We start from the raw sequence: 13,214 nt of genomic DNA on the forward strand, positions 1-13,214 counted from the left end.
ATTCTCCTCCAACACCATAACTCAAAAGCATCAATTCTTCTATGGTCTTCCTTATTCACTGTCCAGCTTTCTCATGCATATGAGGTTATTGAAATACCATGGTTTGCGTCAGGTGCACCTTAGTCTTCAAGGTGACATCTCTGCTCTTCAACACTTTAAAAAGGTCTTGTACAGTAGATTTGCCTAATGCAATACGTCATTTAATTTCTTGACTGCTGCTTCCATCAATGTTGATAGTTGATCCAAGAAGATCAACTACAAGGCCTGTTTGTAGTGAGCCCTAAATGTTTCCTAGCTTCCTCTATTGCAACTGCCACCAAATATGAACCTTCAGCTCCACTTGGACTAGTTGGGTATATGATGCCAAATTATTCCCTTGATTTTGTCCTCCCACATCTTCTCTTTACTGCTTCACCTAGAGGGCCCTCCCCTTCCTCTGTATCCTTCTAGATTATTAAGCTCAAGTTCCCCCTTTTTTGGAAGCCTTACTGTTATCACCTAGGCTAGATGACATTGCTTCTGTTTAGATTCCTACATTGTCACTGTCTACCACTTACCTTAGTTCCTTCCCTAATGCTGATGGGTATTATCCATTTTTATTTGATGCATGTGTGTTTCTTCCCATATTCAATTATAAGCTTATGAAGACAGGAACTGGTACATAGTCATCTTTTGGTTCCATTCATTGTCTGGCACATACATGTCTGGGCTATATTAATTAATTATTCATTGATAGACAGCAGGGTTCTTTTTTGTTTTATTTCTGAACTTTTCTGCATTGAATGATGGTACTATCATAAATAATAGAATGATCTTGAATTAGAACAAGACCTCTTCCCTCTTTGTGTCTATTTTGTTTCTTAAACTAAATTAAAATTGGAATATGGTTGCCCAGACTGCTTTATTAGTTTGAGAATTTTCAAGAGCTGAAATTAATAGCTTTCTTTGATTGTGAATTGGATTTATAAGCAGAAGGGACAGGAGACCAGATTAGACTTAATAATGATGTTGTGTTTGTATCAGAAATACTCTATCTTAATATGTACACAATAGGTCTAAGATTGTTATTGTTGTTGTTAAGTGCCTTCGAGTTGATTCTGACTCATAGTGACCCTGTATAGGGTTTCCAAGGAATGGCTGATGGGTTTGAACTGCCCATCTTGCAGCTCAAACTGACCTTGAGGTTTAGTGTATTATCTTGCAGTGCAGGTCTCTAGGGCTAGGATAGCTTCTTTTTTTTAAATAAATGTTTTATTGTGAATTATGTGATAGTTTACATGGGAGACATTCATTCTATCATATATCGTTTCATTGCCATAGTTATAATCCCATCCATGCATCATCAACCAACCAAAGAGTATACCCTGCAAGCCTGCCCCTCCCCCACCCCCAGTCATCAGCACACAGCCCCTTTACCTCTCTGGATAAGATAGCTTCTTGAATATTTATTAATTGAAAAACTAGATTTTTGTTGTTGTTTGCGGGGTTCAGGATTTGCCACATGATCATGATGATAGATTCCATATTGCCACCTTCTGTTCATTATATGAAATGCACATTGACTTTCAAGAAATTATTTTGTATTAGTCCTTTGCTTTTAAGGAAGACTACCAATAAATTCTCCCAGATCTCTGATGCTTGCTTATTTTAAAATGTGAACATAAAGTCTTACTTATAGATTAAAAGAATTATGATAGTATTATGGTTTTTATTCATTACACATTTTGAAAAGAGTATCTCTGTGGCATGTGGTAGGGTCACTTGACTGATTCAAGATATGGAATAAAGAAAGCTTGGCTTATCATAAATTATATACATGTACATTTCCTACTAATGGTTCTATTTTATAAAGTGTTTTGTGAAGGAGAAGCCAGGAACTTTAAAAAAAACACACACAAAAAACGATAACAATCAATGATACTTTTAAAGTATATTAAATTCCAGAGGAGCACTGTCTAGCTGTAATTTTAGAAACAATTTCCCGTTTTACAGTATTAAAGTTTTTGTGCACAAAAATCAATTATCTTAAAAATAGCATTTTTATATTTTCCCTTGATTACAGTCAAACTTTTTATTCACATAGCACGTCTGGGAGAAAGGTGACAATCTTTATAGACTGGAAACAGTGTCTCTAGGGGCTAACATACCAGAGCTGATGTCACATGAAATAAATCAAAGCTCAGGACTACTGTTGATGTGAGATTATCTGCCTAACTGAGTCTCTGGAAGTGGCTTGTCTGCTGGTAGTTTCTTTTTCACTTCTAATACATTTTACTTTTGGTACTTGAATTACAAACCTAGTTTATGTTCCTTGTAACAAGGAATACACAAACCACATACCAGTTGTTACAAAGCTAACTTTGTGTGTCAGAGTAGAACTGTGTTCCATAGGGTTTTCATTGTCTGATTTTTCAGAAGTAGATCACCAGATCTCCAGGCCTTTCTGCTGCAGTACCTCTGGGTGGACTTGAAAACCCTGCTTTTTAGTTAGTAGCAGTGTGTATTAACCACATACACCACCCAGGGACTTTAAAACAGTACAGGAATAGCTAAGCTAATATTGATAATGTCCTTTATTACCTTTTGTCTTTCTGCATTAAGAGCTACTAAATTGATATTGTTTAATATGCTTTTTAAAATCCCATTTAATTAAACATGTACAAACAAAAAAATATATATCTATAGTATAGCATGGGATGTGGAGTCAGGTATGCAGCTAAGAACTTTTACGAATATCTGAGATGTCTGGTGTGGCACTGCCAGTTAATGCAGTAAGCTGCAATGTCGGTTTGGGCTGTTAAGGCTGGCAGTTCCAACTCACCAGCTGCTCCTCAGAAACCCTTTACAGGGTCACTATGAGTCAGATCCCGACTCTACAGCACTTAGCAACAACAGCAACATAGTATAGTGAGATAATTGTGTAAATATTATTCTGTAACTTTTTTACTTAAAGAGTAATTGGCCAATTCCAAGTCAATATATATGTGTGATCTATGTTCTTAGTACCTGATAGTACGTCATGGCAGCAATAGGTCATAATTTATCCAGTTACTATCAACAGTGCTGCAGTAAACATTCTTGGATATGGACTTATGTGCTGGTATTTTGAATTGTGTTAGATTTTCAGAAATGGGAGAGCTTTTGTCAGAGAATACAAGGGACTTGAAAAAGTTTGTGGAAAAATTAAATGAAAAATTAATGGATTTTTTCCATGAACTTTTGAAGCCCTCTTGTATGTATTTTTAACTTAGCGCTTTTAATTTAACTCAGCTTTTTGTAATGCATTTATTATATTCCCCCAAGAGTCCTGGTGTGGTGCTCTGTAGGTTAATACGCTGCACTGCAAGGTTATTTGAACTGCAAGGTCGGTGGTTCAAGCTCACCAGCCATTCCTCGGAAACCCTGTACAGGATCGCTATGAGTCGGAACCGACTAGACACCCCTTCACAACAACAACAGCACTTCTTTGGAGTGTGGTGCTGGAGGATAAGCACTGGACTGCAGACCACAAGGTCAACAGTTCAAATCCATCAGCCATTCTTAGGAAACCCTATACAGGGTCTCTATGAGTTGAAATAGACTCGAGAACACTTTAAAAAAAACATTTTTTTTTGCATTATGCATTTAAAAGCAGCTTTTCCCCTCTACTCTTTGTACTATCACCCCCAAATTATCCAAGCTTTGGGGCTGAGGGTCTTGGCTTTTGTTTTTTACCCCGGCTGGGCCAGTCCATCTCCCCCTAGTGAGCCCTGGAAGACAGAAGCCAGTAAATACTGTTGTCTAGGATGTGGTTGCCTACTTATTGTAGCATAAAATATTTAAAATAATACATCTTTTCTAGAAATATATGAGGAATATTTTTAAAGTTTGGAGAAAAATGGAATAAAAAGATAATGGAATTTTCCCACAAATCCTTTGAAACTCCTCATATGTTATTTCCCATCTAAGGCATTGCTTTCAGTATACAAGGCTAGGGCAGTACTTTGAGTTTGGTAAATTTCTCCAAAGATTATATCATTTAACCCAGTTTGAATTAGGAAGCCCTGTGGTTACGAATCGGGCTGTGAACCTTAAGGTCAGCGGTTCGAAACTACCAGCCGCTCCGCGGGAGAAAGATGAGGCTTTCTACTCCCGTAAAGATTTACACCCTCGGAAACCCTGTACAGGGTCGCTATGGGTCGGACCCGACTCGATGGCACTTAACAACAACAACAACAACCTCTTATGTATGCAAAATTATGGTAATGAAATGGTGATCAAAAGGTCTTAATAGGTCACTCTAAGTTTAAATAGCCCTTGGTGTGGTGCTGTAGGATAAGCTAACCACAAGGTTGGCGGTTCGAACCCACCATCTGCGCCTTGGAAACCCTATACATGCTCAACACTTAACAATAACAACAATTAAAATCTAGGAGGCAGGTTCTGCCTTAGCTAGAAATACATATATACATTTCTAGAAGGATTTATTGTTGCTAATAACTCCAAATTGCTGTTACACTAAGTGGATAATTATGTCCTAGACAAAGGAGCCCTGGTGTGGTTTAAGACTTGACTTTTAACCAAAATTTTGGGAGTTCAAACCCACCAGCTACTCTGTTCTGTGGGAGGAAAATGTAGCAGTGTGCTAATGTAAAGATTTACAGCCTTGGAAATTACATGGAGCAGTTGTACTCTGTCCTATTGGGTCACTGATTCAGAATCAATTGGATGGCAGTTGTTATTGTTAAGTGCTGTCAAGTCAGTTCTGGGGCTCATAGTGATCCTGAATAGCATTTCCAAGGAATAGCTGATGGGTTTGAAATGTCGACCTTGCGTCCAGTGCTTATCCTACAGCACTATACCACATTTCAACAAGGTGACTGGAGGAGAGATATCTCTGGAGAGTTAGCATTAGCGTTCCTTTTCCTTATTCAGTGATTCCTGGTCAAGGTTTAATTCGATATCCAGGGATGTCTTTGTAGGCAAACTTAGTGTATGTTTGTTGTATGAAGTGTGAATACAACATATAGTTGTATTCATATATATGAATGTAACTATGTTGTTGTTAAGTGTTGTCGAGTCAGTTCCGACCCATAGCAACTCATAGTTTCCAAGGAGCTACTGGTGAATTGAACCGCTGACCTTGCAGTTCAAACCAACCCTGCAGTCCAGTGCTTTATCCTCCAGCGCTACACCAGGACTCCAAAAGTAACTATTTGTTGTCAGGTACTGTCAAGTCAGTTCAAACTCACAGCAACCCTATATGGGGTTTCCTAGGAGTGACTGATAAGCTTGAACCTTGCAGTCCAGCACATCAGCCCACAGTGCCACACCAGGACTCCAACAGTAATGATAGTGACTTTCACATTCAAATAGTATGAAGTAACTATTCCTATTGATGATATGTTTATTTATTGACAGTGAATATGTTATGTAAAGTACTGGAAAATATAATTATTTAAATTATTGTCTGTTGTACCTGCTGATTTGATTCTGCTAACGTAAAGATTGTAATGTTTGGTATTAAATTGATCAACTTGGTTGTGTCACAGAATTCCACATTCAATATGACATTTCTAACAGGTAACTGTAAGAATTAACTCCATAAGAGGTTATCTTTAAAATGTTGCCCAACTAAGAAAATTTTAACCATACCAACAAATTTAGGATTTTGTATGTAAGCTCAGTGTGAGTGTCTGAACCTGTATTACTCAGTACAACGTTTGGGTGATGGATGACTTAAAGTATATTAATGCTTCTGCACATTACTTTGAATGTTTTTATGTGTATCCATAAAGTATATTGCTTGTTTCCTGTCCTGAATACAATAGGTGATTGTTGTGTTTTGTTGACCACTGCAGCTTAATGCAATGGCAAACCGTGCTGCAGGAAAAGGCTATGAGACTGAAGACAATTATTCCAATATCAAGTTTCAGTTTATCGGGATAGAAAACATCCATGTCATGAGGAACAGTCTTCAAAAAATGCTGGAAGGTAAACCATTTCCTTATACACAACATAAAGAAAACTCCAGTTAAATGTGTGTTTTTTGCCAAAACTGAAAAAGATAATTGTTTGGTTTGAAAATTGATTTTTACAGTGATGATAAAGTGATATCATAGAAGCAATTCTTTTTCTTGTTAATTAGGGATACGCCTATAGAAATTAACATCCAAGGTGAAGTGCACAGGGATTTTTTTTTTTTTTTTCTTTAGCCCTTGTAATATTAGTTTGACTCACATTCAAGGCGATTTGGCGATAAAGCAGTGCTACTTTTAAAGCAATAACTACCCATTCTTCTGTGGAAGTCACATTCATCACCTCTATCCCTGAGTTGCTGCATTGACTTTATTCTTTTTGTTAGGGGTGTTGAGTCAGTTCTGACTCATAGTGACCCTATGTGCAACAGAACCAAACTGCCTGGACTTGCACCAACCTCACAATTTTTACATTTCAGTCTGTTGCTGCTGCCACTGTGTCAGCCATCTTTTGGAGTGTCTTCCTCTGTTTAGTTGACCCTCCACTTTACCAAGCATGGTGTCCTTCTCCAAGGACTGCTCTCTCCTAACAAATGTCCAAAGTTTGAGAGACAAAGTCTGTCTATTCTGGTTCCTAAGGAGCATTCTGGCTGTACTTTCTAATAATAAGAAGGGATGATATTGGAGATCCTGATGCTTATTTTCCAACAACAGCAACCACAGTAGTACAGGCACTCATATACTGTCCCCCATGTACCTCCCCCCAGACACACAACAAACAGTACAACACACACACACTCACGTGAAAAGGAAGTTGAAAAGATGGATTATGTAACATAGAAGAATTATTCATGTGACCAAATCATCCATTTCTGCTAATTAGCAGAAACTTTTTTGTATTTCAAGCAAAACCAGCTTCCACTCTTGTTTCAACTCCATGTGCTTATAAAGGCCAGAGGAATCTGTGGCTGCAATCTACCACATCTACCTTTAGTAGGAACTGGGAAGAGAACAAGGAGGATGCAAAATCCAGAGCTTTGTGCCTTAGGAATCTTGATGGAGAGCCATAGAACAGCTGTAAATGCTGTGTATGTGCTTTGAAAAATGTTGGAGAGATTAATACTAGGGATGTGGGGCTCTTTTAGGAGGAAATGTGGTATCTGCAATGAAGAGGGAAAAGGAGGTCTTGAAATGTTTGTTTTTGTTTTTTTTTAAATGTTTTATTGTATATTGTGTGATAGTCTACATGGGGGAACATTAGTTTTACATTCATTCCATCATACATCATCTCATTGCCATAGTTACCATCCCATCCATGCATCATCACCCAACCAAAGGGTATACCCTGCAATCCCGCCCGCCTTCCCCTCATGGTCCTCAGCACACAGCCCTCTCCCTCTCCAGATCCCTAGTCCCCAGCCATTCCATCTCTTCACGTCGTCCTCTCTCTTCATGTCATCCTCTCTGTCTCAGTCTCAGGCCTCACTGCTCCTCTGGGTGGGGTCCCGCTCTCCGCTCTTCTCCATTGATGGTCCCAGGGCCCTCCACTCCTAGACTGAAAGGTTAATCACTCCCCTCCTTGCTATAAAATGTCCACCTTTACATTTCTAGTCCTCACAATCAGTCCTGGTAACAATTATTGAAACAACAATTGTTTTTTTTTTTTGAGGAATGGACATTTGCTGTGTTACTGGTGCACATCTCTGTGGAATCAAAACAACAGGACATAGTGAGAGTCAAACAGTGGGCCTGGAGTGTCACAAACGTGTCTGATTTCTTTTCTCTTTCCTGGACTCTTTGATCATCTCAGTCACTATGAAACTTAAACATCTGATCACTTCTTTGGATTGCTAGTCTTCACTACTGTAAAATGAGGCTATTGGATGAATCATTTCTCTGGGCTATGACACTCTGTGATTCTACAGTTTGATGCCCCTGCTTGAAAACACTTTAAAATTGAGCAATTGAGTGGTTAGAAGAAATCCTTTCAGGCATCTGAAAGTCTCACAGGCCCAGCGCTTTCTATGTTGTACTTCCACTTGTTATTTGCAACGTCTCGGGTGATACCTTGGGCATGCTTGTTTGAAATGGTCAAACTTGTGGAAGTTATCATGTGCAGTTTGGCTCTCCTGGCCGTAAGGTGTGTTTTTTGTGTCTCGAAAGATTGAATATCTTGGTGCTATTGCTAAAAGGTAGCCCAGTCGTAGTACAAAGACTGTTCATCATTATCTGCACCAGTAAGAAAACCATTTAGGTTGATATAGTTTGTATTTTTCATTTAGTAATTTCATAAACTGACTTTCAAGGATATACATTTGCTCCCAAGAGTGCTTATAGCATATAAATTTGGCATTAGGTTTGTTTTTTCTTTTTAACTATTTTATTGTGAATTATATGATAGTTTATATGGGAGAACATTAGCTTTACATTCATCCTATTGTATATCATTACATTGCCATGGTTACAATTCCCTCCATGCATCATCAACCAACCAAAGGGTACCCCCTGCAAGCCTGCCCCCTGGTCATCAGCACACAGCCCCTCTCCCTTTCTGATCTAAAGTCCCCAGCCGCTCCATCTCTCCACATCATCGTCTCTGCCTCCATGTCTGGCATCACTGTTTCTCTGGGTAGGGTCCCGTACTCCACTCTTCTCCATTGATGATCCTTGGGACCTCCACTCCTGGCCTGCAAAGTCAACCACTCCCCTCCTTTTTCTACAAAACATCTACCTTTACATTTCCAACCCTCACAGTCAGCCCTGATAGTAATTATTCACTATTGTACCACATGAGTGCTATCCCCATCTCCTTTCATCAGTCCCACCCAGACAGATTAGATACTACTCAGTGGAGATTCTACCTTCCTCCGTGCCCTCTGGATCTAGGCTTCCTCTTGAAAGCTTGTGTGTAAGCCAGCCACTTCTTGCCTTTGTAGGTGCCCTTCCTCCCATTTTGGGTAGCCAGTGTCCAAGTTGCCCATCCCTGTCTACCTTGTGTATTGAGGGAGTGGGAATGATCCTTGCTGTAAAGATTTGTTCCCTCTTTGAGCTACTGCATCCATATGGCATTAGGTTTTTAATGGGCACTTGTTTGGTTTCTTGTTAGCAATCATTTCTTCTGCCCTTATGCCTGTGGTCTGACGCAGTACTTTTTCTAAAGTACAAGCAAACTGACTGAGTTCCAGAGGGCAGCTTTCTATTTCATAAGGGATCATGGTACTTTTAGACCACTTTCCTAGCTGTGTGTCAGTGTAATAAGCAAGGACAACTTTCTGGATGCCTTTCAGGGGACCTGACCAATGTTTGACTATCTGTTTTTACCGGGTAAATTATAAACCACTTTGGGAGGCTTAGGTGCCGATGAGATGATGCAATCAGACCCTCCTTCTGTGGCCTTTCTTGCTGTCCTTGGCATCAGGGGATTTGAAGGTTTGTAAAGCTGGTCCCTGGTAGGAAGGGGAAGTAATGCATTTCATTCATGTTTATTATTTTTCATCAAATTTTCACCACTATTATGGGTATTATTCAAATAGATTTTGACTAATAGAAGAGTAAAACTGTTTGCATTTTAACTCGGAACAGCACTGTTTGTGAGCAAGAGCTGCAGGATATTTCATCAGAAACTGAAATCTAGGACCAAGTCCACATCCTGTGTAGGTCCTTTTGTAAAGATGATTTCATTTTAACTTTTATTTACATGTTATAAAGAAACTGTTTTTGAGATATCCTTATTTTCCAATGAATAATAATAATGTTATGTAAAAATGTTCCATAGCATTTTTGTAACATAGTAAATGTTCTCTACAGTAGTTTCCCATTTGTTCCTATCAATAATAGTTGTTCCCTCAAATACGTAAAGTATATCTTGTGTGGCGCTGTAGGAAAAGCACTGTACCGCAAGGTCAGTTTGAACCACTGTGTCGGCTGTTCAAACTCACCAGCCACCTCTCAGAAACCCTATACAAGGTCACTGTGAGTTGGAACTGACACAATAACACAAACAACAACAACTGGTTATTGCAGATATTCATCCGTTCATCCAACAATTATTGTTTTTTGTGTGTGTGGTTTAGGCATTGGGCTTCTAATGCAAGATCAGTTGGTAAAGAGACCATACTGTCACTGGCAAGCAAATTCTCCATTCATCAAACAATTTTAAAAAATTGGGTCATAAAATTATCTGCAAACCATGATTAATTATATGATAAATCAAAGTCTAGGGGGGAATGTTCAGAATGGTAATGGGATTAGTATAGAAGAATTATGAGTGAATTTCCTGCTTTATAGAATATTCTCTTTGGTTGATATATTACATTTTTAATTAAAACTGTAACAAAATAAAGAAACATCATTGCAGTAAACACTAGTTGAACCCAGTACTTTCTATCATGTTACAATGTTGCTCATTGATTTTTGGTTCTGATATTTGACAGGCTCACACATAGTGATGAGAATATAACATGTGTGGAGTGGTTACTATGTACTGGGCAGTGCTTCAGTATTTTAGAATATATTTACTCAGGCCAGCCTCATTGTAGTCATGTGATAGCTACTCTTATCTCCATTTTACAGATGAGGAAATTGAGGCACTAAAGTTTGTGCAAGCTCACAACAGTAACTATAAGTGTAATAGCAGGTAAAAACCAATATTTACTCTTAATTGGTATGAACCCACAGGCCACACTTTTAATCACTCGGCTTTACTGCTTCTCTAGGTAAGGGGGTGAGGTAGCATAGGTCCTGGCCTACGTATCTGATAACCTAGGTTTGAGTTGTTACCTTAGTCTCTGACTAAACTTGAGCAAATCTCATTTCCTTTATTTGTAAAACAGTGTGAGCAATGTATTTTCCCTGTCTAACTCACAGCTTGAGGACTAAGGTGTGCCTGATCCAAGCCATGGTATTTTCAATAACCTCATATGCATGTGAAAGCTGGACAATAAATAAGGAAGACCATAGAAGAATTGATGCTTTTGAGATATGGTGCTAGAGGAGAATATTGAAAGTGCCATGCGCTGCCAGAAGAACCAACAGATCTGTATTAGATGAAGTACAGCCAGAGTGCTCCTTGGAGGCCAGGATGGTCAAACTTCATCTCTCATACTTCGGACATATTGTCAGGAGGGACCAGTCACTGGAGAAGGATATCATGTTTGGTAAGGTGGAGGGTCAGAGAAAAAGAAGAAGACCCCCAATGAGATGCATTGGTTACGTGGCAGCATCGATGGACTCAAGCATGGCAACAGTAGTAAGGTTGGCCCAGGATCAGGCAGTGTTTCATTTTGCTGTGCATAAGGTTGCTATGGGTTGGTACCGACTCGATGGCACCTAACAACAACAACAACTCACAGGTATATTAAAAAGATTCCTTGCAAGCTGTTGAATGCTTTCAGATGTCAGATGAATTATGCTTTCTCTTGGGAAGTAATAAGGTGTCATAAAATAAGCACTACATACAACAGATCAATTAACTATAGATTAATTCATTCATCCAGGCTTGTATTTGCTGAGTCAAATGCCTTCTTTTAGGTAAGTTTTCTTATTTTCTTTATCCAAGAGAAGTGGAGTAAGACAGCAGAAATTTTTGTTTGTTTTTTGTTTTTGGAGGGGGGGAGATGTACACCAAAACACTCAAGAATATATAATCATTTAAACAACCAAAGGGCACACCCTGCAAGCCTCCCTCCTGGCCACCAACACACAGCCTTTCTCTTCCCATGAGTCTAGAGTCCTCAGCTGCTCGCTCTCTTCATGTCCCCATCTCTGTCTCCATCTCTGGTGTCACTGCTTCTCTGGATAGGGTCCCACATTCTGCTCCTGCTCTTCTCTCTTAATGGTCCTGGGGTCTACTGTTCCTGGAATATAAGATAATATACTAGCCCCTTTATGTTACAAAACTTCTAGCTTTACTGTTGTGAGACAGCAGAATTTTCAGAGGCATGTTAATGTTAGTACTTGCCTCATGGTTTGGTCTGTGTCCACTCAGCACAAGTTTATCAAAACTCATTTAATCAACAATGTGTCAGACCTGTGGGTGTTCTCTCAGCATGTTGTCTTACAGGGATGCAAACCTCAGCCTGACAGCGGATCAGATGGGAGTAGGTCCAGAGCACATGGAACAAAGGCCCAGTGTCAATTCAGCAATTTGGGCAATAACACAGTGAAGTGCTGTTTTGAAAGGAGGCCAAATGGATTGAATTTAAAAGATTGAAATCTTTTCAACAGGCCTAGAGCAATAACCACTTCTCTGAGGTCATTGCCTTTGGAGAACTTGTGACATATTAGAGATGATATCTAACCTTTGCTTCTGTGAGAAGGTTCTGAGGTTTGATTGTTCAAAAACTTCATTGTGGTTAGAAAGCATGGTCAAAAGCAGAAAGCTTTGAGTGTATCATGGGAGGAATCATCACACTGAATATTTTGGACATATAATTCCCTGCTCTAGTCTCCCTGTCTGGTTCTTTTGGGTGTATGTATTCAAGGATCTTGAAGATAATAGTCTGTAACACATGCAGCTTCAAGGTTTCCATGAATTATTTCTCTCTGCTAGGAGACTTAAGATTGTGACTATAAATTCAGACATCCTTTTTGATACTTTACCTCCTCATGTCTTTATGGTGTGATGACTAACTCAACATTGAATAAATTAAAGAATTAAATCCTTGTTAGTTGTGTTGTTGTTAGGTGCCCTCGAGTCGGTACCGAATCATAGTGACCCTATGTACAACCAAACGAAATACTGCACAGTCCAGGTCCAACCGCACAATTGTTACTATGCTTGAGCCCATTGATGCTGCCACTTGGCCAATCCATTTCACTGGAGGTCTTCCTCTTTTTCTCTGACCCTCCACCTTACCAAACATGATATCCTTCTCCAGCGACTGATCCCTCCTGACAGTATGTCCGAAGTTGGAGAGACAAAGTTTAGCCATCCTGGCCTCCAAGGAGCACTCTGGCTACACTTCTTCCAACACAGATCTGTTGGTTCTTTTGTCAGCCATGGCACTTTCAATATTCTCCTCCAACACCATAACTCAAAAGCATCAATTCTTCTAAGGTCTTACTTACTTGCTGTCCAGTTTTCACATGCATATGAGGTTATTGAAAATACCATGGCTTGGATCAGGCGCACCTTAGTCCTCAAGCTGACATCTTTGGTCATCAACACTTTAAAAAGGTCTTGTGCAGCAGATTTGCCTAATGCAATATGTCGTTTGATTTCTTGACTGCTGCTTCCATGAGTGTTGATAGTTGATC

The 13,214-nt window shown here is 39.3% G+C and overlaps 1 protein-coding gene across 1 annotated transcript in view; it reads left to right on the forward strand.

Moving 5' to 3' along the window:
• Nucleotides 1–13,214, forward strand: part of MTMR7 (myotubularin related protein 7) — a 123,293-nt gene that overhangs the window by 70,881 nt on the left and 39,198 nt on the right. Inside the window, exon 6 of the mRNA XM_006834467.1 lies at nucleotides 5,841–5,973. Within this exon, the coding sequence (XP_006834530.1) occupies nucleotides 5,841–5,973 (133 nt within the window). The remainder of the gene's footprint in view (nucleotides 1–5,840; nucleotides 5,974–13,214) is intronic.

This window comes from Chrysochloris asiatica, unplaced genomic scaffold (assembly GCF_000296735.1).
Source record: "Chrysochloris asiatica unplaced genomic scaffold, ChrAsi1.0 scaffold00011, whole genome shotgun sequence".
NCBI classification, from domain to species: Eukaryota; Metazoa; Chordata; class Mammalia; order Afrosoricida; family Chrysochloridae; genus Chrysochloris; species Chrysochloris asiatica.